Source organism: Ursus americanus, chromosome 9 (assembly GCF_024610735.1).
Source record: "Ursus americanus isolate L20-20 chromosome 9, mUrsAme1.1.p, whole genome shotgun sequence".
In the NCBI taxonomy this organism is placed as follows: domain Eukaryota; kingdom Metazoa; phylum Chordata; class Mammalia; order Carnivora; family Ursidae; genus Ursus; species Ursus americanus.
Window position 1 is genome coordinate 41,333,219 of NC_142135.1, and position 25,239 is coordinate 41,358,457.

Below are 25,239 nucleotides of genomic sequence, written 5' to 3' on the forward strand. Positions count from 1 at the left end.
GATCCCAGGGTTCTGGGATCGAGCCCCACATCGGGCTCCTCCGCTGGGAGCCTGCTTCTTCCTCTCCCACTCCTCCTGCCTGTGTTCCCTCTCTCTCTGGCTGTCTCTCTCTCTGTCAAATAAATAAATAAAATCTTAAAAAAAAAAAAAAAAAAGAAGTGCGGAGCCAAGTTTATGGCTCACGTCGCGCAAGTACGGCATGGGAGGTTTTGGCAGGCATTTCAGGTGCTTGTGTCCCTCTCGGACTCCTCACGTCACTTTTCCTACCCTTATTCATCCTTTGTCATTATTTCCTCAGTGACGTATTTTTAATCTTCTTCTGCTACATATGGTACAAAGCATATAAAGTCATCTTTGGAACAAGTTGGGACTTCAACGTATAGACAAATATATAGTCGGCAGTTGGCACCGAAGATATTATTTCTGTCCTAATTTACACAACTTAGTAGTCAGAGAATCATAGAAACACATAAAACACGTTGCAGTGTGGGTTTCTAAGTGCTATAAAGGTGGGGTGGACGGAGGCTGCAAACGCGGTGTTCACAGTGCAGGAAGCATCACCCATTTGCCCAGGAGCAATTATTCTGTGCCTGTTGTGTGCCAACAATTCTTTTAGGCCCCGAAGATAAAAACTCCCTGAGCCCCAAGGAGTTCATGTCGATGGGGAAGACAAATATGTAGGCAAATAACTATACTATAGCACGATTCATTCTCAAACTGAGTATATGTAAAATGCTGTGAAAACACAGAGGAGGGGCAATTAATTATATCTGGGAAAGGAAGTCTCAAGGAGAGAGAGCTACGGAGAGGTGATGACATTTCAGCTTGATCTTGTGCATAACAAATGACTTCCTATAAGGTATTTTCCACCTGTTTTGAATTAACTAAAATGATTAGGTCTTAGAATTTATAAAGGTCATCTCTACTAGAATGGAAAAAGTGGATCACTCTTGTAAAATAACCATTTAAAAAGCGCCAGCCTGATTCTGGGTGGCTACCAGAATGAATTAATGCTAAAATTCATAAGAAAGAAGGTTTTTGAAACTGAGATGGGGATTTGATAAAAAAAAAAATAGTGCTAATAAATAATTGTATATAATTAAGTATAAGCAATATAATATCAAATAATTATATCTTCCTGCTCTACCACTTTGCCTTTTACTTTGTGTTTGACTGATTTAGGCACAACTACAGGGAAAAGCTACCGACTAATGAGATAAACAGAAACATTGCCAACCCTTATGACAGAAGTAATGCTATGTGAGCTCCAAATCCACTTCATTTTCTTTCTGGGTCCACTATGAAACTCTGTTTTCTCATCACCCTTGCTGATATCTCACTTCCAGAACTGGCCGATAAGACTCTCCCACACTTGATCTTTGACTCTCCCACTTGCCCTTCCATGGAGACCGCAAGTGAAAGACAATGACATCAGGAGACAGAAGGAGCTTGGGTCCTTCGGGCATGCTTAGCTCCCTCGGAAAGTGAACCAGGAGCATCCGCAATGGATTTTGCCTGAGCGAGGTAGTATCATACATTGTGCAAGACTACTGAGATTTGCGATTGTTTGTTATATGGTGGTTATTCTGTCCTCGCACATGCTCCGTGAGATGATGTCAGCACTTTTGCTTTTATAGTTACCTTCTTTCACTCCCCTCCGTCCATCCTCAGAATCACATAACGCACTGTGATTAATTCAATAAATGTTTATAGAATCTGTGAATTAAGGTTTTCAGACACTGAATAAGGTTGGTACTGTAACTCCGAACTATCAAGTATGCATAAAATAGGTCATGAAAATAAGCAGACCTCAGTTCTCGGAAAAGCTACGTTACGTTGGCTGTGATTCATGTAACACACGTATGGGACATCTCAAAGTCTGGCCCCTGTGCCAGGCCCAGGGCACACATGGAACGTAAGGGGAGCAAGCTCTGCTGTCATGGCTGTGAACGTAGTTGGAAGAGAGCCACCCAGCATGTAAAGAATGAGTCCGGTCACTTGTCATTAGTCCTCAGAGGCTTAGATTCGTTTGGCAAAGCTGTTTCCATGTGTGAATTCTGAAATTATTTCTGTGACATTCTAATGTACCCGAATGAACGATTTATTTAATCAAGGATAGTTCGTAAGCATCTCCTGCATTTCAGCTTGGCATTGCTCTAGTTATTGGGACGAACACAGTGAAGAGATTGGCCCCCACCTTCGAGAATCATATAATCTAGGAAGGGGAAACAGACGTTTAAAATATAGCGATGAGTGTTTTTGTGGAGGCAAGACACAGTATGTTGCATTTATTTTCCACATTTTCTCTTCTTTCTGGACAAAAAGATACGTTCATACTTCTGTTTTTTAAAGCCAAAGCAACACCAAAAAGAATTTCTCTATGTGCAAAATTTAATTCAATTATTAAGGTCTCTAAATTTGTTTTTTCTCCTTGGCCATCATGGGTGTGGTATGGGTAGAGTTGGAAGTTCGTGGAGGGGGTATTTTTGTATTAAACATGCTGATTGATCTTAAGACTCTGATGAGCCATGTACATGCATTGATCTGTGGATAGGTAGCCTCCCATATGTCTCTATGTAGGAGCCACAGATACACGAGAATCCCCTTTTTTATCCCTATCACTAGGTTGCTTGGTGGCAAAGGCCTAATTAATTCCTTAGTTAATTCCATAATACAATGTCAAAAATAGTGAATTATTGAACCTGCAAGTATGTCTGGTTTTCTTGCATTCGAATTCCCATGCCTCCAATACATCCCTCGCATTGCTCTGAGATTCATTTCCCCAAGCTCATCTCATTGTACCCGTTTACCTGTTGAAAACACCCTCGGGGGCTCCCATTGCTTATTGAATTATATCCACCTCCACAGTAGCATTTCATGCCCCCCATCTGCCCCATGTAGATTGCTAATCCCACTCATAGCACCCTTCTTGTCCCTCACTGCAGGCACAAAATCGTGAATGTTCTTTCAGTTCCACACATCCCTTCATGCTCTTCCTTATCCCTCCTTCTTTACAGTATCCCAGGGCTGTCCCGGGACTCCTCAGCCGATGTGCATCTTGAGTGCCAGTTTCTGTAGAAATGCCTGTTTCCAGGGCTGGAGTAGGGCAGCTGAGCTCAGCAGCCACGGATTGGCCACCAGAGGAGAGCAAATTGCTCCTGTGCTGTCAGAGGACAGCACGATGGACAGGGAGACCTCCTTAATTCCCCCCTGTCTGACCTTTCCCTAGAGGGTCTCTGACAGTTCCTTAAGGTCAGCATCTTCTGATCTGTGGTCTTGCAAAGAATGGGTGTGGGGGAATAGAGATTGAACCACTGATGCCTAAGGAATCAGAATCCGGAAGTCTGGCCTCTTCCTTATGGCTGTCATCCATCTCCTGCCTCAGCATCATCTGGAAACTTTCAGATGCAGAATCCAGGCCCACAACAGACCAACCAAAGCAGAATTTCCAGGGTGAGGGGTAGAGCTCAGACAGCCACAGTTTAAATAATTATTCTGTGTAGATGACTTAAGTCTGACAGCCATCCTCCACAGAGGAGCAGACAGTCTGTGAGAAATTCCTGGCGTTAGTCCCCTTACTGCCACAGTCAAAGTAAGGGTTAATTGGCCTTCATTTCTTTGTTTGTTCACATTAATGTCTGGCCTCCTGGCTGCCATGTGGATAGCAGGAAAGTGGAGTCCAGAGAGTGGGGGAGTGGGGGCAAATCAGGACCATACCTCCTTGTGCAGACAGTCCTTGACAATCACAAGGAAAGGAATAAAGTAGTATTTTGAAGGGTGGGAATTACACGAATAATTCTCAATGTCCAGTCACTATTTTCGTGAGCATTAGGTACCGGGCAGGCAAACCTGAAGTGTCTGCAGTCCCTGATGCCTCCTACTTCTTGTCCCCCACCCCTATCTTGTCCTATTTCCATAACCTTCATCCTCCTCTCTCAATCTTGGCGACGTTGCTATAACCAGGGCTGACATATTGGAAGATTAAAAAAGAACATATGATTGTATTTATTTATTGTTGCTTTCTGAGTTTTTATTTTCGCATGGGTTTTGTAATGTATATGATACATAGTGGAACATATATATTCATAAATGAAAATACATATGTTCGCATGATACAGTCACTTCTCTTTAACTGATCCTGTATACCTTTAAAAAACCTCACTGTCAGCTCTCCTGACAATACAGCAAACCTGATCCTCTAAGTTTTAACCAACCGCTGGCTCCTCTTTCCCGACGACTCTCGAAGGCCTGGGAATTTTGTATTTTGGACTCTCCCAGGGCTTTAATGAATTTCCTTTTGATGCTCGTCCAATGGAACCAGCATTGCTATTTGACATTTTGAATTTTTCATTTCAGTATGTGACCTTGTAGGGTGTTGTTTTGAAGTAACCAAATCCTGATCTTAATCTAGTGAGTTTAACCCTTGCCTGTTTCTCTACCAACGTCACGGCCAATTAAATGCTTTGGTATAAACATAACATACCAGAAAATTAAAGCTTGTCCTTGATCAAAAGTCCGTCCTCCTCCACCTATGACCAAACTCAAAATTATTTTGTGTGACCTTACAAATTTGAGATACAAAAGGTTTATATTCTTAGCTTCTTGAACCTCCACCAGTTAAAGGTGTAGCAAATACCTGTCTCTCTCTATAAAGTGTGTGTGTGTGTGTGTGTGTGTGTACAATCCAGAGTCATTTAATTTCCTTTTAAGTTGGGCTCTTTTTGGTCCAAAGATCATTTTTTTTTCATAATAGATCTAAATTTATACCAGTTGGTTACTATTTCCAGGACAGCCTTGTCACCGACATAAATCATCTCATTTCAGCAGCTACAGTAAATAATTGGGCCCCTGAGACATTGTTTTCCATCTTCTCTGCAGAGAGCTCCCTACAACCTCTGGGTTCTCCCCTGGGTGCGCAGGGTGATGGTGCCGTTGCCTCTGGCCTTTTCATTTATTATTTATTTCATTTATTGCAGGGCTCAGAACAAATTGGAATTGGCAAAAAAAAATGGAGAGAGAGTCTGTGGAATGATAATGTCCAAGGTTCTCATGATTACCAGAAACTGGGCAGAGCAGACAGGGAGAAGAGAACAAGAGAAACACAAAATGCAATATCATTTCAAATCAGAACACCTAAGAAAAAATACTTGTAACTGCGTGAATTTTCACGTCTTAATAACAAAAGGCGGGTTTATTAAAGTTTTTTTTGTGTGTTGTTTTGTTTTTAGAAGTCAGATATAGCCTCCATTGCTAGAAGGCCAGGGGAGCACTGGGTCCAGGCCAGGAGCTCTGGCAGGAAGTTGACACACTTGCAGTATTGCCTCCCCGGGGCTAAGCTTCTCCCCCGTAAGCCTCGGTTTTTCCGGTAGTAAACACCCATGGATTGATTACTTTTCCCGATCCCTGGAGTATAAAAGGGTCAGCTCACCACTAGGTTGTAATAAAGCTTCCTCCTTGGTTTCTGGTTGATGAAATACTTTCCAGCTTTCGCACAAAGATTAATTTGCTACAATAGAACTTGATTACAATTCAGTAGCTTTTTATCATACAGCTTTCATCTTGGACCAGTTCTTAAAACAGGGAGCCTTTAAACGATCTGATCCTTATTGATGCAAAGTAGAATTTTACTCAAAGGCAGCCTAAAATGTGTAAAGTATCTATCTGGCCTAATAGCTAAAACAGAGTAAATGCTTAATAAAGCAGATCTCTCCTGTCTTTTATTATGTGTGTGTGTGTGTGTGTGTGTGTGTGTGTGTGTGTGTGTGTGTATATATATATATATCCTTTCTTCCAGAATTTCAGAGTTTGAATAAATCCTAGAGGCCGTGTAGTCCATTGATGTGTAATCTCAGACACAATAATAGGTAGGTATTGTTTTTCCTTTTTTTTAATTAAGTTTTTAATTTTAATTCCAGCATAGTTAACATACAGTGTTATATTAGTTTCAAGTGTGCAATATAGTGATTCAGCATTTCTATACATTGCTCAGTGCTTATCAAGATAAGTGTACTCTTAACTCCCCATCATCTATTTCATCCATTCCCCCACACCACCTACCCCCTCTGGTAACCATTAGTTTGTTCTCTGTAGGTAAGAGTCTGTTTCTTGGTTTCTCTCTCTCTTTCCTTTGCTTGTTTTGTTTCTTAAATTCCACACATGTGTGAAATTATATGGTATTTGTCTTTCTCTGACTGACTTCACTTAGCCTTATACTTTCTAGCTCTGTCCATGACATTGCAAATGGCAAGATTTCATTCTTTTTTTATGACTGAATAATCCATTGTATATATAAACCACTTCTTTATCCATTCATCTATTGATAGACACTTGGGCTGCTTCCATAATTTGGCTATTGTAAACAATGCTGCAGTAAACAGCTTTGAATTAGTGTTCTTGTATTTTGGGGGGAAATACCCAGTAGTGTGATTACTGGATTATAGGGTACTTCCATTTTTAATTTTTTGAGAGCCTCCATACTGTTTTCCAGAGTGGCTAAACCAGTTTGCATTCCCACCAACAGTGCTCATCCTCACCAACACTTGTTGTTTCTTGTGTTTTTTACTTTAGCCATTCTAACAGGTGTGAGGTGGTATCTAATTGTTTCGATTTGCATTTCCCAAATGATGAGTGATGTTGAGCATCTTTTCATGTGTCTGCTGGCCATCTGGATGTCTTCTTTGGAGAAGTGTCTGTTCATGTCTTCTGGATTATTTGGTTTTTCGTTGTTGAGTTGTGTAAATTCTTTATATACTTTCAATGCTAGCCCTTTATCTGATATGTCATTTGCAAATGTCTTCTCCCATTTCATAGGCTGCCTTTTAATTTTGTTGGTTGTTCCTTTCGCTCTGCAGAGGTACGTATTATTATTATTATCCATATTCTTCAGATGAGGAAACTGAAATCTAGAAAGATGAAGTAATTTACAGAATCATCTAGCTAGGATTCAAACTCAGATCTAGCTCTAATAACTCTGCTCCTCACCACCATCTTAGATGCCTTTTAGGTCCTATTTAAATTCATGCTTTGAAGTTGAAAGTGTTAGTTGTCTGTTGCTATTCTACAGACCCACCCCAAAACTTGGACGTATCCAAATACAGTAATGACTTATTTTCTTGCATGGTTTCTGGGGTCAGGAGTTCCGGAGGATCTTGTTGAGGCAGCGCTCACTCAGGGTCTCTTACGAAGTTGCGGTCAGTTGTTGGCTGAGACTGTTGTTGCCTGAAGTCTTGACTGGGGCTAGAAAATTCACTTCAAGGTGGCTCATTCACACGTCTGACAGATTGGTGCTGGCTGCTAGCAGGGGTCTTCCATTGCTTTCCATGTGGATCTCTTCACAGGGCTGTTGAGTGTCCTTACAGCATGGTGGCTGGCTTCCCTTACAATGTGTGATTCGAAAGATCAAGACTAAAGCAATAATGCCTTTCATGATGTAGCCTCAGAAATAACATACTGTTATTCCCACCACATTCTGTTGGTCACCCAGGAAATTCTAATTCAGTGTGAGGGACTGGGTGTGAATACCAGGAGACATGAGTCATTGGGGGTCATCTTGAAGGCTGGTTTCGATCGCAGACCACTACCTACTCTCTTCTTTCATAAGCCCTTTCCAAACCTGACTCTAGCCAATCATTCTTAGCCTTTATTGATCCATTATAGACACTCAATAAATATTAGCATAGCCAATGAACTCAGTAAATATTTGGACCTAGGAAAGTGAAGAAACCCAATTTCTTGAGCTGTTGCTAGAGGAATTGCATAACTTGGGCCTTCACCAATGATTCACGTTTTCCATCTGCCTTTTCCTTTTCAGAAACTGCTGGCCTACCTTCCCTATAAGCTTACAATCTAGTGACTGTGTAGGGAACCTCATAACTGAGGCCACTCCATCTGATCCATTGAAACACACAAGAATAAATTTGGCAGATTGGAGCTTCTCAACGAATCAGAGTCTTCTCCGGGATGATGTCCCTGAGAGAGCTTCCCTAGTTACTTCTAGTTCTAGAGAAAGCCATGAAGCAGGTCTCTTAGATACTCCATTTCAGAGCCAACCATGAGTCAATTCTGTAATGTATAGAAGGCTATAAATATCCTCATGCATTAATAATGCTGGTTCTTGGTATATAGAAATACAGTATGTTGAAAAATGTTTCTTTGGGAAGAAGGCCATTTTATTTTGTGGCCTCTAATTTACTAACATTTTTCATCCTCTACGTTACTTAATGAAGATAAGCCACCGAAGCACTAGTTAGGACAGGAACTGTGTTTTTCCAGAAGCAATGCCCGGTGTGATGTTTAAAAATACAGTGCTCTTCCAGGCCCTGCTTCTTTCTTGTTCCAAGGATGTCATTATCAATACTAATATAAATTTTTCATTGCTTGAGCCATTACAATATACTGGGAATAGATTTTTCAATTTTTCAAGTTCCACTGAGTATATTAGCAAAATTGTCTGTCAGCGGGCGTGTGGTGACGCCAGTAGCATCTCTGATTTTGATTGTTCTCAATCTTTTTATTTTTACACGTCTCCAGTAGAGAAAAGGCCAAGGATTTATTTGCAAACCCCCCTCCCCACCCTTTCCTTCTGATCACTTTCTCTCATACCTTTTAGTCTCTTGTCTGAGTCTTTAAGAAGAGGAATACTAAAAGCAATCTAAGAGAAAGGATGTGTATATTTCATAGGTAAAATTGTGAGCTTTTAAAAATCATGCTTCAAGGTGCTTTGTTTTATTATTTTTAATATTCCTATAAGTTAGAGCAGAGAATCTGTGAAGGGGGAGGTTCTTGACCTGTGCAGAATCTTCCTGTGCTTCAGGTGCAGACTCTGAGTGGGGACCTATTTTAACAGTGTAGCGACTATTCTGGGCGTGTACACAGATGACCTATGGCAGCTTGAACTCCCTGTTCTTTTGTGATCGTCATGAGCTACAAGTGGTCTGCATGCCTTTAGAATGAATTGTAGACTTCAGTGTGGGGTGTTATGCAAGAAGAACCTAGGAGAGGGTCACGGTGGGAGGGACAAATTAAAATTTACAAGCATTCTTAATTGAAAAGGTGAAGTCACTCAGGCTAAGAGGTAGCATGCTGGGTCATGGAATGGTAGATTTGGGAGGTAGCTCCAGGATCTGCTTCTCAGTTCCCCTTATATTAGGATCCGGAAAGAGAGGGCAAGTACATGGCCTAATGTCACATGGCTGGAAAGTGCTGAATGGCCTTTCCATCAACATCCTTGACTTTCAGTCATGAACTTTCCCCAATATAGCGCATTTCGAAACAAAAAGAAGATGAGATTACTTTTCCATGGAATTTGCTTTCTTTAAATTTAGATTACTCAGTGGTAGAGACTAAAACATGGATTTTTTGTTTGAAATACCTGGTTCGAGTAACTAACTGCGCAGATCAGGTGCAACAAGTGCTCTTGTATCATGGTGCGTTGTTTACATCTCTCCATTGAGCTCGATCTTGCGGTTAACGTCAGTGGTGCTCCATGGTTGCATCACCATGCACACAACCGTATCAGTGGACCTGAGCTCGTTCACATCTGCGCTAGTTTCCTACTGGGGCTGTGAGCAAATTACTGGCCCCGAACGATTCAATATAAGTTCATTATCATAAAGTTCTGGGAGTCAGAAGTCTGAAAATAGGTCTTATGTGGCTAAAAGCAAGGAAGGTGTTGACAGGACTTGTTCCTTGTGGAGACTAAATCCATCCATTTCCTTTCCTGTCTTCTTCCTTTTTTTTTTTTTTTTTTTTTTTAAGAGAGAGAGCGTTCATGAGTGCAGGTGGGGAGGGGTGGGGGGGAGGGAGAGAATCCCAAGCAGACTCCATGCCTGAGCCACCCAGGCGCCCCTCCTTTCCTGTCTTCTGGAGGATGGCTGGGTTCCTTGGAGTATGGCCTTGTTCCAGCAATGGCATCACTCTGAGCCCTGCTTCTGTCATCACACCTCCTTCTCTGACTCTCATACTCCCGCCCCCCTCTTACAGGAATCCTTGTGGTTATTTCACATCGCCCCTCTCTAGATAATCCAAGATAACCTTCCCATCTCAAGATCGTGACTCACGTCCACAAAGTCTGTTTTGCCACAGAAGGTAACAAACGCACGGGTTCTGCTGTTTACAGCATGGACATCTTTGGGGACGCATTGTTCTATCATATCTAAATTTAATATTCAGCCTATAGAATTGAGGGAGTTCCTTGCAAGGAGTCCGAAGACTGTAGTTTGAGGCTGATTTAGAACACATCACCAGCGCGACCTTGGTTAGCTTTCATAACCTGACCGAGCCTTACTTTCTTGATCCGGACGCCGATGGATAGAAATAAGAGCCAGAATGTATTACACACTTGGTGTGTTCACCCACCCACAGTTTAAAAACAAAATCTTCTTGCATACCTCCTTCATGCCAGGGAGGGTGCTGGGTGCTGAGGGCACAATGATGAGCCAGCACTGACCCGGGGCCTGTCTCCAGAACCCACGGTCTTGTGGAGAAGACAGTTCTTCATCACGCTTGTGGTCACGCACAGTCTTCTGAAACTTCAAGTAGGACAGCCTTCTACGGTAGAGGGACTTGTGCCAGGGGAGCTAATCAGGAAAGATTTGATCAACGAGGGAGCAAAACACTCCTGAGGCAGTGTTTCCTGAATTGAGATGTGACGAATCTGTAGAGGTGAGAGAGGCAGAGAGAGGAGGGAAGGACATTGTAGGCGGAGGGACCAGCAGGTGCAAAGGGAGAAGGGAGCAGAGTGTGCGCAGAGGATCTGAAGACAGGTGTAGTGATGGAGCGGGGAGGGTACATATATCCCAAGTACTGGGCCAGCGGCTTAAAGGGCATGATCCAAACACTGGCTTACTTTAGGAGGTGACCTCAGGCAAGTCATTCAACTTCGCTAAGCCTCAGTTCCCTCTTTGGTAAAATACAAAGAACAGTTGTAGCTCTTAGGGAGTTGCGGATTAGATAAGAAATGCCCATAACTGTAAAGTACAGGAATCTTAGCAATTTTCCTAATCATTAACTCCTTTGTTCTTGCGTCAACCTGTTGATGTATTATTAACCCTATTTTATAGACGAAGAAACTGAGGCATAGACCATTGAATAACCTGTCCAGGGCATACAGCCACTTAGTAGCAGAGCAGGGATTTCAGCCGAGCTCCATCTACCTGCAAGGAGCTGGTGCTCCCCACCACAGTGTCACTTGCCCCAGAGGGTGGCTTCAGGGATAAATGGGATAACATGGGCGTTTTGTAAAGTAAATGTAAATCCGTAAATAAAAGGCTTATGATTATTCATATTACCCTCCCGACCATTATGTTTCCTTCCATTATTACTCACATTATAACAAAGGGAATGTAAGCTGCCTGAGCTGATTCAGTTTATTTCTTCCCCAATTCATTTTCTCTCTAAATAAATTCCAATAAAAGCTACAGAGAACAGGAATAAGTGAGAGATGCAAAGTGCACTTGTGTCTTCATTGATTCTGTGGCCTTGTTCCTTTTGGCCCAGGTGCCAGGGCTCATTTCCGTAGGAACAGGGAGACAAGAACAGCTCACTGTCTGTTCTGCTCTTAGATTCAGTAATCAAGTGTTTGGGGCAATTAAATATTCTGGTAAATTGAGATAACTAAATAAACCATATGAGGTTTACCTAATTTCAAAGATTTAGAGTACAAAGATATATTTAACACTAAGACTATATATTTAATCTTCCTTTAATAATTTCAAAGATGCTTCTGAACCATGCTGGTTTTCCAGATTCCCATCACCGTGTCAATTATCTTTGCCTTGATGAGGCCCAGGAGTGCTGGCTTAATAGTCATTTGCAGTCTGTAGAGAGACATCCCTTACTAGAGAACCGTCCCTTACTAGAAATTGTCACAGATTGAAATTTGAATTCAATTTCTTGATTAATTCTGTAAATTTAGAACAATGCAGGGAGGGTTTTGCAATAGTCTCCTTTTAATTTCAGCATTAATGTGAAACAATAAAAAGGTTTCTATCTTAAGTGGAAAATACATAACCCCCAAATGCTTCCCCAACCCAGTCAAACAGATGCAAAATGAAGAGAGAAGGAGCTTCTGTTTGTCAGGTTATGGATTGTTTTTAGCATTCATCCAGCTGTCTGACAATGTCAGAACACAAGTCTTTAGCATTCTGATGCCAGAAAGGTAGTCAAGGACAGTTCTATTTTCACAGACACTCACAAAAAGCATATTTGCTTTTTTCTTGTTGTTTTAAGATTGTCTGGTATTGGGGCGCCTGGGTGGCGCAGCGGTTAAGCGTCTGCCTTCGGCTCAGGGCGTGATCCCGGCGTTATGGGATCGAGCCCCACATCAGGCTCCTCCGCTATGAGCCTGCTTCTTCCTCTCCCACTCCACCTGCTTGTGTTCCCTCTCTCGCTGGCTGTCTCTATCTCTTTCAAATAAATAAATAAAATCTTTAAAAAAAAAAAAAGATTGTCTGGTATTTAAGAGGAGTCCAACATCAATTGACACTTCTAAATTTCTATGGTCCTAGATTTCTCATCGCTCCTACAAATTCAAGGCAAGAGGGCAACTAACGAAGAGTATGGCATGAGTCATTATGATAAGATATGTCTGACTGTAAATTGCCGAATTCAGAATCTCTGGTCATGGAATAGCTGGGTTAAGGTCTGAAGAAGTCACTGACAGCTTGGAGCTAGGACTCAAAGTTGGAGCCGGCGGCGTGTCTTCCGCATTGACTGAAAATAACTCAGCGAAATTTCTTTCTCTCTTAACAAGCTTCCTCCAGTCGCACAATTCCCTTTGCTATGCTGCAGCCCCAATGTGAAAAGGAGAACATGTTCAGATATTGAAAAACCGTAGGCCATTACCTACTGTATCACTCATATCAAAGACACTGAAAAGATAGCACGTGTACAATTGATGGATTATTCTCATCATGAAAGTCTGATGACCCCACTTGGGTTTTCAAACAAGGCATTTAATAACCACTGCCTTGTTAAAAGGTGGAAAATGATCTGGCTGGTGGCCTGATAGGACGAGGTTTTATTGATTTTACTGAGGCCCTTGACTTGGGAGATCACAGGCTTCTTAAGGGCAAACTTAAAAGGAAGCATTAAGATGGATGAGTAATTACCTGTGTGATGGATGTCATTCTGTAAAAACATCAGGATTGGGTAGCTTCTCCTTTGGGTATCACTTGATGGGGGAGGGCAAGACCATAGACGAAGTCTCATTTCAACCATGTTTAGTCCTTTGCATATATATGAATTAGCTTTGTTCCGTTAGAAGTTTTGGGTATAGATGGTTTTAAGGACATAGGCTTTGTTTTATTTATTGACTGTTAGTGTACAAGGAAGAATAGATAGTTACAGGTGCTAGAACAGCTAAATGATGTTTCAAATTTTACGGAAAAAGTGAAAGAACTTTATAAATGTCTTTAGTGTTCGTGGCTCTGAATCTACCCGGGAATGAGGATCTCTGAAGCATGGGACTCGCAAGGGGCCTGGTTGGGCTTGAGACAAAGTCAGGAAAGAGACCAACGCTGGCAGACTGGGGAAGGAGGTACTGAGTTGGACTCAGTGTTAGGGAAATGTGGAGGCTCCATAGGGTGCTGGAGAACGGAGCCGATGATAGCATTCTGAGCAGTAGGACATACATTCCGGACCCCAGGGAGCAGAGCTCCGAGTGGACAACGTCCTCTGGACTGGGAGATGGCTGTCTGAGAGATTGTGCAGTGGGGTTCTTGGGCCCCCTCTCCTTTGTCCCTTGCCCTCTTCGAATTGGTGTCATTCACTGAGTTGCCAAGACTATCCTCAGGGTGGAGAGGGCGTGGAGGAAGAGGCTATGTTTACTGGAAACCACTGGGCTACTGAACCTGGGGGAGGCATGACTCTCCTTCAGTGTTAAAATAATCACTTATCTATCATTCACTTATTCATTTATTTGTCAAACATCTATTGGGCAAATATTGTATCCTAAGTGCCAGAATCACCATGTTGTGTAATAGAGATCGACAATGATTTAAACCTGATTATTGTTCTCAAGGAGATTCTAGTTCAATAGAGACAGTCACATATGTAAATAAATGCAATATTATCATAGGCCCGGTCATGTACTGTATAGAGAACATACAGAGCGAAGGCAGAAGAAAAGGGAGAGATTGAATTTTCTGAGCAGCGAATGGAGCTGGGCATGACTCAGAAAGGAGGTAACGCGTAACAGTCCTGAAAGACGATAGCAGAGACGGGCAGATGCCGAGTCATGCAGGGGCAAGAGTCACTCCGGGGAGCAAAGAGGAATCTTGCCATCAGGGGTGTCATTTTGTGGGGGACAAGAGGGTCTTTATACACAGTGGGGCCGGGGAGAGGCCAGGTGTCTGCAAACAAGGTTTTCTTGCGTGAAAGATGATATGAACTTGTTGCAGAGATTCCTTCTAAGACTCCAAATTCTACCGGGAAGAAGAAAGCGAGGCCTCCTTTTTGACATCTTTGTCTGTTTTACTGTTCGTGGGCACCTAAGTTTTTGCCTTAGGGGTATGGTCCCGTCGTGTTCATACGAGATCCTGGGCCTCCCCTCTGCGGGGGGGGGGGGGGGGGGGGGGGCTGGCGGTTAGCTCCACATCCTCCGAAGCCCTAGACGAAAGCTTGTTCCTTGCAGGTATTTCTGTTGTAGGAGGTCCCGAATCTCCCTAGTCATCTATGCAGGCAGAAAGCTTTTGCTCTATATGTAGTTGTGTTTCTGCTGGCTTCCATTTTGTGGGTTAAAGGACAGACTGTTTCTGTATCACCTAGCAAGACAAGGCAGCCACCAAGGAGCTCACTGCGACATGGGAATCGTTTGTAAGATATCATACAGGTTTAATTTGATTTATACTAGATGAAAGCATTACCACAGCATGTGTGAGCTTAGAAGAGGAGAGCAAATCCTTTGCTTTGTTTCTTACTTGGAAATACATTTTTTAAAAGGTCAGATCCAAGAGTGAAATCATGGAGGTGAGGTGCTAAGAATATGTATTAATTCCATCATTAAATGGGCTAATCATTGTTATACAAAGAAACAAACGGATGGGAGAACACTTGGGAAAATGGGCTGCTGAGTATTACAGTGACAGTATTGCGATCGGATCCCAGCGACGCGATACTACATAGTAGAGGAATATTTGGGAGGTTACATTTCTAGGTAAGGAAGTACTCAACGAATACGTTTTTCATTATATGAATTTTTACGTATCTGTGTACATTGGCTTTTTTCCCAGAGAAAAAATTAATATAGAAGATATTTCACTTTGTTAGAAGCCATCTTTTATATCCAAATAATGAATGAGCGTGAAGAGTATTTGAACTGTTTTTTTCTCCTTGTCTCTCATGAATGTTATAAAGTATAACGCTACCACAGGGCAACCTGTATTGAAGAGTAAACTGCCAGAAATTTCTTGATACCACACAGAAAAGAGGGAAATCAGACCAATTGAATGTATTTCTTTTATTTTCATTATTTCTTTATATTTTAAGGCCACTGCTCGTTCTTTGGCTTAGAACTTCGACTCCAGTGGACTCATGAACTCTTCCCTTGCTGTTAGTATCTGTGGGGTAGAATTCATCGGAAGGCCTACTCCTATCGCTGTGATTTAGCTCTGGGAACTAATTCTCTACAGTGGGTTATTTCATATATTGTTGATGTGGAAATAGTGCATTCTGCTGCAGGATAGAGCCTATATTCCAAATGTGTTCCTGAGTACTAATTCATTTGGGGGGACATCTGTTGAACATGTTTTGGGGAACAATTTGTATGCATGCTATTTAAATTTGAGCACGTACAATTGTTTTATGAATAAAATTATCTACATCTTTTTTCCCCCAAATTTATCCACAAATGTTGGAGTCTTGTGTGTGATGAAAAACTGTTTCCTAAGATGAGTGAGGTTTGCAAGTGAAGGTGCTCCAAATAGCTTGACTGGAAACAACGTGAAGTCCTAGGGAGAGCCTCAGAGATTTGCAGGAAGTAGGCCTGAACTCAAAGACTGGTTCTACCATTCGCATGAATTGTGTCATATTCCATAACCTCCTAAGCCTCTGACTCTTCGTCAGTAAAATGGGGTTACTAATACCTAATCCAGGGATATTTATTACGGCTCTTACCATTGCCAGTCGCATTGTGAGTTTTAATAAAGGATGGTTATTGTCATTAAATGTAAATTCATGAGTAGCTTTGAAAGAATATCTTCTCTCCTATGGAGGTGAACTGCTTAGATTGTCCGTAAATATAACTTAGTTTGTTTTCAGAATAACCCTGACTTGAGGCTCTCTGAGAATCTTGTTTTCATATAATCTGGTTAGGTGGCTGTGACAATTTCACTAGCAGCCCAGCAAGACAGTTTCCAATATGGTTGGTAAGTTGACTTGAGCCACATCATGTTGACTTCTGACGGCCAGAGCATCAATGTCAGGAACTACCAGACCAAAAAAGGAAAAAGAAAATATATGTGCAAATTTAAGTGTCATACTCCCAAATATCATTACATGACATTCAAATAACGACTTCTTTTTTTCTCACAATATGTGCTTACTGTAGAAAATTTAGAAAATACCAATATAAAAACGTTTCTTTTACTCATTATTCAGATATAGTTTATAACTGTTAATATTTCAGTATATATCTGTCTAGTTCTTTCTCTAAATACGCAGCATATTTTCCCCAACAAAAATGGAATCATGTTGAACATATTTCTTTGAAGTACACATTTTTGATTTAATGCTTTATTACGATCATATTTTCAAGTCTTTAGAGTACGCTAACATATTTTAATACATGTATGATATTCCAACATACTTTAATCAATCCTCTCCTTTTGGACATTTATGTTGTACCCGTCTCCTCACTCTTTGTCTGATGGGTGAGCTCAAACACGGGAGGTCACAGGGAATACTAGTGGAGCCGTTGGACTAAGTCAAGGCAGCCACCTGGTCAACTTGTTCACATCGAATTACGTGAGTCAGTCATTTCCTCATTACTAAAGCACTTGGCTTAAGGGTTTTGGTTACTTACAGCCCAACCTGTGGCCCAAAGAACAGCTATCTGGTAATCAGAATTTGAAGATTTTCATGCCTGATTCTGATTTTAAGACTTTTAAAATCATAAATTCCTCTCCCCAGCTGGAAGTTCATACTAATTCATTTTCCTACAAGCAGGTGGTTCAGCATCTTGGAAAATATGCTCAAGTTTATTCTGCACTGCATGAAAATGAGCTTATCACCAGAGTGTCTGGCCATCCCCGGATCTTTTGTGTCACTATTCTGGGAGATGCAAACTATCCTTTCTCCAAACAGGTTCAGTTCATTGCTCTTCCCCCACACCCCCACCACTTGTCTTTATTTACATCAAGGCGTGGTTCAAAAAGAACTAGAACTGGTTCCCAAGGGTCCTGGTTAGCATTCCTTCGTCGGCCATTAATTCTCTGTGATGTTCTATAATTCATTAACTCTCTGTAACCTACTTTCTTACTTGCCCTCCCTCACTTAAAGTGCACATATGTGGACAAAAGGAAGTAATAGGTTCAAACGTTGAAAAAATATACGAGTACTGTCCATTTATTTTTCATCTTTAGCCTTGTTTTCTTGGAAAACTTCCATTTCAATTGCCTAAGTTTCAGTAATTGAAGTCATCCTACTGTGGAAGATGACACTTAAGTAAAACACTGAAGGCAATGAGAGATATCAGAGGGAAAGTCTTGCCAGGCAGAAAAAACAGCCAGTGCAAAAGCCTTGGGTCAGGAACGTGTAATTGTAAATTGTTCAGGTGGGTCTTTGCTGCCTACCATGTGACGCCTGCCATTCTTTTTCTCTTCTACTTTGAATCCTGTAGCCATGTCTTCCATCACTGCTGATACTCAGGCCACAGGTACGCTAAGGACACACATCGGAGCACTACTGTTGGTGCTGTCCTCACAAAAGCTAATGCCTAAGGCCTGATGTCATGAAACTCTTCCATGGAAAAAAACCTGATGTCTGATTTTGAACGTGCAGAAGTTACGGCTCTTACTACCGTCATTTGTCAATGATTCAGAGAACATGAGCACCAATCCCACTGAATCTTCTCACATATTGTTCTTTGGCTCTAAAAATATTTTCTGTCCCATCTCCCCCAAACTCACTTGACCCTAGCTAATTCTTATTCTTCCTTAAAGTCTCAGCTTAAATGTCTCCTCTTCCATTTGTAAGCCTCTCTGCTCTATCCCTGTCCTGTCATTCCTGAGATCATGTCATTACTGAGCGCATGTCACTCTGCTCAAACACTTCGGTGGATTTCCATCAAGTAAAAATAGGTCACGTTGGCCTATCGGGTCCTACCTGATTGGCCTGCCCTCACCATTTCTCTCTGGCCCCACCTTCTACTATACCGCATCTGTTCACGCTCCTGCTCCCCGTACATACCAGACATGGGGCTGACTCAGGGCCTTTGCACTTGCTGTTCCTTATGCCTGGAAAGCTCTTCCCTCAGGTATCTCTCATTTCCCTCAGTGTTTTACTTAAGTGTCATCTTTTCAGGTAGACTAACTTATCTAAAATTTCAACGTACCTCTTTAGTCTCATATTCCCTTCCCTGATTGATTTTTTTTCTTTAGAACTAATTACCTTATAAATATATTACACGTGTTGCTTACATATAGTCTCTCCCCACTACTCCCCACTACTCCCCACTCCCACCAGACTACAAGCTCAGGGTGGGCAGGGATTTGTGTCCTTCGTTAATGTAACTGCTGTATTCTCAGTGCCAGGAATTCCACAAATACTTGCTGAATGATTGAACATTGCATCTATGTATGTGTTTATGTATGCATTTATCACCTACTGATTTATTAATTTTACTTTGTTTTATTGAAGATTCCTTTTCTCAGAGCCCAGGCAGGAGGCCAAAAAGGCTGAGGCAGAGGCTGATCTGAATGAGGGTTGTCTCGCTGAGCTCTGAATTGTTACTTACCCTTTTCCAACTCACAGTGTCATTCAAGAAAGCTCTTGATTCCATACACCCTGTCCCATAATCTTCCAGACATTTTCAGGAACACCCAGATTCTGCGGTATAAAGCTACTGAGCCCCCTTGTGCGTTAAAGTTAATAGAAATGAGTGAACCCTCGCGTATGGTAGGGATAAATTTCTATTGTAACAAAATTTAGACATAGGATAGCAACTAATTCTGACATTCTCATCAAACTTGTAAAAAGAACACATATTGAGATAGACAAAAAAAAAAAAACCTCCCTTTTCCCTAAACGTTAAAAATTCCTTTTATAGTGAAAAATCAGCACACTAGATCTTTTATTCCATTTAAAGAAAAAACTTATGATGCAGGAATAAGAAATCTAGTATGTTAAAATTTATAATAATATATTTTTTAAGGCTTGAACCATACACTTTTTTGATGGATATGGGCAGGTTGTGTCTTTCAAACAGAATTTTAAAAATTCCTGTGATGTTAGTGGGAAATTGCTCACTACTTTGCTCTTCAAATGGCATCCTTGGCTCTTGAGAAAGATTTTTGAAAGCCTTTATTTGATTCTTGACAGCTGTGCGTTCTTCCAGGCTGCCAGATGAGACTGTATCTTGTCTAAATGTAAATACCTGGTTACTTGACTCCCTGTCATGGAGGGCAGTTTATTCTTTTTGTAGGAAGCCTTGATTTTAAAGAAAGAAGAGACTGAGGGCCTTTCATTAGCAGGCAGGCTTCAAACTGTTTCCAGACCCTGTGTTTACTCCTATAGGGCAGACTTTGTTTTCATGCCCAATAAGTTTGAGAAAGCAGTAAAATCCGTCCGGTAAATGGGTCACTGATACAGAGTGGGAGGTCACTCTGGTCTTGCAAAGCACAAACCTGCTGTTCTCCTGGGAATATGGACACTGGTGGGTCAGTTGGGGAGTGGTCCAACTTCCCCTTTGCCTGGGCAGTTAGGACCACGGGTGCTCAGGTCAGTAGGTGGGGAAGGGCAGCGCTGGGAGGAGGACCGGTTTTGACTTAGTCTTTGGCAATCTTAATGTCTCAAATGAGGGAACCTTAGAAATGCCTCTAATAACACACACAGGCACACGTCAGACACACACACTTATAAGGCTATTAAATGCCCCCCCCTTTTTGGCTGACAGGGTGGGGGTGGCATGAAATTGCACAGTTGATGCTGTCATTCCTGCAGCACTTCCAGTGAAGTATCTAGGTGTTTCTCCTAATATCTCCACTGCAACTTCCAAATCATAGTCTTCCTGTGTTAGCTGAAAGCATTAAAACCAGAAATTACCATAATAGTGCTATTTACCCCTCATTTATGGAGCTACTAGTGTTATTTTTCCACTGACTTTACAGAATGCATTTCAACCAGCAGTATTTTTGGTCTGGTTGATGAAACTCAATTGTACTTAAAAAACACAGTTGGGCATTGTATCCGAAGACAAAACCAGCAGGCTTGTCATTTCACAAAAGGGACTTCCAGAGGTTGCGGTCCCTGTAATCGGAGAGCATTTCATTTGGTGTTTGGTGCTGTGGACTAATGCCTTATTTCACAGCTAATCATCTCCATGTGCTTATGCAACTGGACCAGTGTTGGAATGAAGACTGCGCATTTCAACAGCACTACAGACTAGGTGTAAGAGATTCGGTTTTGCTTTATGTAGAAACAGACCTGAAAGTGGGGGTGAGTGGGATATCAGCCCTGGAAGAGCTGTACCAAGAGGTTGAAAGAGAAAAGTGTGTGTGTGTGTGTGTGTGTGTGTGTGTGTGTGTGTGCGCGCGCGCGCGTGCACGTGTACGTGGGATAAGCCTGAGGTGGTTAGCACAGATTTACTTCGTTGGTGTTTCATGCTTAGGCAGAGCACTTGGAGACCTTCTCTGGGCTCACGAACAGCCCTGATTACGGTGTTTGTGACAATGCCGCAGGGTCTTTGCATTATTTATCCCCGTCTGCTTTACTCATCCAGCTTTCTGGGAATATTTTCAGATGGAATCACTAATTAGCACATATGTGGAAACTTCTCAAAGCAGTTTGGCCCCCTCCTCATTACTTTTTAATTTTTTTTTTCTATTTGCCTAATGTATGTCAAAGACAACATTTTATATGATGGGTCGGGGAAATTTTCACATTGAAATGCACACGTTTCGTGGAAAAAAAATTAGTCAAGCAGGGGGCCTTTTATATGATCAGAAAGAAAGCAGTCCAAATGCATACTAATGGAGAATGGTGTTAGTTTGGTCCATAAGGTGTTCTATGGAGTATTTTATTACTTGACCTCTAGGAGAGCTTTCTAAAATTGCCTCACAAATATTTTAACAATCCTGTAAACTGTGCCTTTATTGATCAGTGCACATCCTGACTTTGCTAAATTACACCGTGGCCTCCTTCTGCTTCCCACGCTTTGAATTCTATACATTTTGGGCATAGTATTTACCTAGTGAGGTCACAGTCCACATGTGTAAGAACATGTCTTTTTTTTTTTTTTTTCCATTTTGAAACCACCAAGAACAATGTGAAAACAAGGTCTCTGAATTTTTGCATCTCCTTTCCTAGGTTTCTTCCTATCAGTCTACATCAAAAAAAAGAAATTACTTCCCATGTCATACAGCAAACACAAGGCATGAAATGTGAATTTTTAGGCGACTGCATTTTTAAGATGACAGAAAAATCTAGGTTCAGCCAGAAGAGAAAATATTAATACGGGAAAAATTAAAGAAAACAAAACAAAACAAAAACCATGGGGATATTTAAAAATAAATCATTGAAATAAAACAGATCTCTGAACCAAAAAATGTAAACTTGGCAATGCTATGGTGAATTAGGTGGGATGTTATTTTCTGTGTAACACAGGCCTACCAAGTACATATTTTGTAAGTGGAGTGACAGTATGCGTGTGCGAGTCATTGGACTGTGGTCTCTACGGGACCTGCTACACTATTTATTACAGTTGCATTTGCTTTCTGAAGAACTCAGTGTAAATACGGGTGGAAACCCTTCAGAGTGTTCTCTGCAGAAGTCCAAAACAAATACAGTCTTTTTAGATTGTGCAATTTAACTTCAGGCATAAAATGTCTAGTCATTTGGTGAAATGGCCAAGTTACGATCGTCATCTGCAGGGTCTCATAAATGATATTAATGGAAGAGTTTTTTTTTTTTTTATCTTTTTAAACCCACTGTCAATGGCTCTTATTGCATTATATCACGAGTATCCTAAAGTCCAGTGTTTAAATTTAGTCTGGAATGGAGACTTAAGATTTGCTTATCCGCTGTAGACTTTAAGTGGTGCCCAGGTATCTGGGACAGCGTGTGGACTCCTCTTCTATGCCAATTCCATTCTCCGAGAGTGGCTGCCTGTAGACTTAGCGGGAAAGTGTGTTGGGATCTAGAAGTAAGATCGGTAATCATTACAGTAAGGAGTTTGTGGCAGTAACAATACGCATGCCAGGCATTTTCCATCCCTCATCTAAAAATTGACACTCAGTTGTGTGAGTGTGCTAATTTAACGGCTGATTTACAGATGCGAAAACCGTATCACATTTTGTTCCAAACTCAAGCTAATTCAAAGTGTTCTAACTCTGTGCTGTCCAGTATGGCAGCCATCAGCTACCTATGGGTATTGAGCACTCTGGACCTGTATGGCTAGTCCAAAGTGAGGTACGCTGTAACTGTAAGAATACATAGTGGGTTTCAGAGACTTAGTATAAAAAACAGAACGTAAGCATCTTACTAATATTTCTTACATTGTTCCATGTTGAAATGATAATGTTTTGGATATATTGGGTTAAATAAGCTATGTCATTAAAATTAATCTCACCTATTTCTTTTTACTTTAAAAAAATGTGGCTACTAGAAAACTTCAAATTACCTAGGGGGCTCACATTTCTGGCTCACACCGTATTTCCATTGGATCATACTGCTCTCAATTAACATGTCTTCTCTTCTTTCATTAGCTCTAATGTTTAAATATTTTAAACTTTAAAGACAGCTTGTGGTTTCTTTTCTACAAATCTGTAGAAAGAAATTGTTCATTCCCCCCCCCCAAATATTTAACTTATTTTCCAGGCTGTTTTATGCCTTTGGGCCTTTGCTCTCACGTGTTCTTCTGTCTGGAATGCCAATGTGACCCCCCACCCCCAGCCACCTAGTGAAAGCCCACTTACTTATTTTTCAAGACTTACCTCAGGTATCCCTGTGGTGTCATGCTTAGAATTAAGGCCCAGTACGATGTGCTGTCTTAATGTTTGGTGAGGTTAGCATGGCCTCCAATGGCCTTACCTCAAGTTCCCCTCCTCACTCCTCCTGCAGAGAAGGCCCCGAGCCAAACAACCCTCCTTGTCAGGGGGACCAAGTGCAGCTCCTGCTTATCCTTGAGTAGTGGGCTTCAGTTCCCTGCCAGCCACAGAGTTATTCACACAAGCCAATCGCAGCCTCCTGTGGGAACCAGGGGCTCCCCACCTTCTTGGCGCCACAAAGCCTGCCTCCCACAGCCTCGTTCATCCTGCTCCAGAGTGCAAGACTGGTGTGATCTCGCATGTGATGCAGCCTCCTCCCCAGGAGGTGAGGCCTTGTGACTAATAAACTGTTGTCCGTTTAGCCTGTCCAGGGTGGTGTTTGGACATCCCATTAAGCTGAGGGTGGACTCTCTTCCTCGCCACCAGGTGACTAAAACAACTGCCTTCTTGCATAAGCCTTCCCTCACCCACCTCTTCCAAGGTAGAATCGGCCATCCCTCTTCTTTGCCACACTCACTGTACTGGGTATCCTTCTATCTTAGTAACCAGCCCTCTCACTGCTTATGCATCTCTGTCCTTCTAGTACAAATGGAAAGCTGACTGAAGGTAGCAGAATTTCTCCTGTGTGTTTATATTTCTGGTTCTGAGGGCAGTGCCGGTACATAGCAGGCACTCAGTAAGTGTTTCATGAATGAATAAATTCCGAAAACCATTACATAGTTGATGCTGGTATTAGGAATTTCCTAATACCTACCTAAACAAAGAAATAAATGGAATTTTCCTCAGTCTAATAATTGCTAGTGGAGGGGCAGGGAGGGTATCTGCTCCTGCTGCAATCTGCTAAGGAAGAGAGGAGGTAGTCTGAGGTCATGGGAAAAGAACTAGTGACACATTTCTTCACCTCTTGAAAGCTCTGTGAATGGTAGAAAGAAGAGGATGACCTGGGGAATTAATTCAGAGAAACATCATGTACATAAAATTGTTTGATCTACCACAATCTGCCTTTTAGGGAACCGTAATTTGAATAAAAAGATATTCTTTTTAAATTTAAAAGCAAAGAGGGGCGCCTGGGTGGCGCAGTTGGTTAAGCATCTGACTCTTGGTTTTGGCTCAGGTCATGATTTCAGGGTACTGGAACCGAGCCCACCTTGGGCTTTGTGCTCAGCACAGAGTCTGCTTGAGATTCTCTCTCTCTGCCTCTGCCTTTCTCGCTTGTGCTGTCTCTCTCTCTCTTTCTAAAATAAATAAATCTTTAAAAACAAATAAATAAATAAATAAATAAATAAATAAATAAATGCAAAGAAAATGCTCAGTGTGATTATGGATAATTCGGATTTGTGTCAGAGGAGAGGAAGTCCATGTCCGTGGAGGGAAGAAGCCTAGAGAAGGTATGCATTTGGTGGGAGAACAGTAGGATGAATCTAATCTCATAGAAGAACTGGGCTGAATCCAATGCAGTGGCAAGCCTGGGCTTGTAATGGATCAAGCTTTTACAAGGCTGGGTCTCGCTCTCAAGCCACTATGGTGCCTGTACTCTAGGGACATTAGGACCTGCAGAGTCACGGATGGAAGGAGTCCTGCCGAATCAGTCAGTACCCTTTCTCTCAGCCCCTTCCAGGGCCAGACATCTGGTCTCCCACCGCTCCTCTATGGCCCTTGCCCAGAAGACAGGAGGGGCATCCAAGGCCATGAACACTGTTGCTCTGCTATTTCTCAGTTTTCTTAAATGTTCCCAGTTGAGTGAAAGAGTGATGGCACTATTATCTCTTTGCAATCTGATTTTCTCCTGTCACTTATCCGTGGATTCTGGACTTCTCTGATTAATATATGACCATTAACAATTGAAAACAATTAAAACTGTAAGATAAAATATCATAGTCTGGTTTAACTGCATTCTGTTTTTAAAATGTCAATAGTTGTTCACTAACTATCCTAGTTAGGAAGGACTTTCTTTCGTTTCTCATTTTTATCTCTATGTATTTTTCGTGTTGAATTGTCCTATCCTTCACACAGTTATCGTAACAGTAGATAGTAGGTT

At 41.7% G+C, this 25,239-nt stretch overlaps 1 protein-coding gene across 9 annotated transcripts in view; it reads left to right on the forward strand.

Annotated features, from left to right (window-relative positions):
• LOC123797886 (uncharacterized) overlaps positions 1 to 25,239 on the forward strand; it is a 297,452-nt gene that overhangs the window by 211,718 nt on the left and 60,495 nt on the right. For 2 of the 9 annotated variants that reach the window (XR_015725794.1, XR_015725795.1), the window contains exon 8: positions 1,347 to 1,524. The exons of 6 other annotated variants lie outside the window; for them this stretch is intronic. Coding sequence is in view for 1 of the 3 variants with exons in the window: in XM_087864738.1 (XP_087720864.1) it covers positions 1,347 to 1,429 (83 nt within the window). In the remaining 2 variants the exon portion in view is untranslated. Of the gene's footprint in view, positions 1 to 1,346; positions 24,498 to 25,239 lie in introns of those variants that run through there. One more of the 9 variants, XM_087864738.1, reaches the window with a different exon arrangement.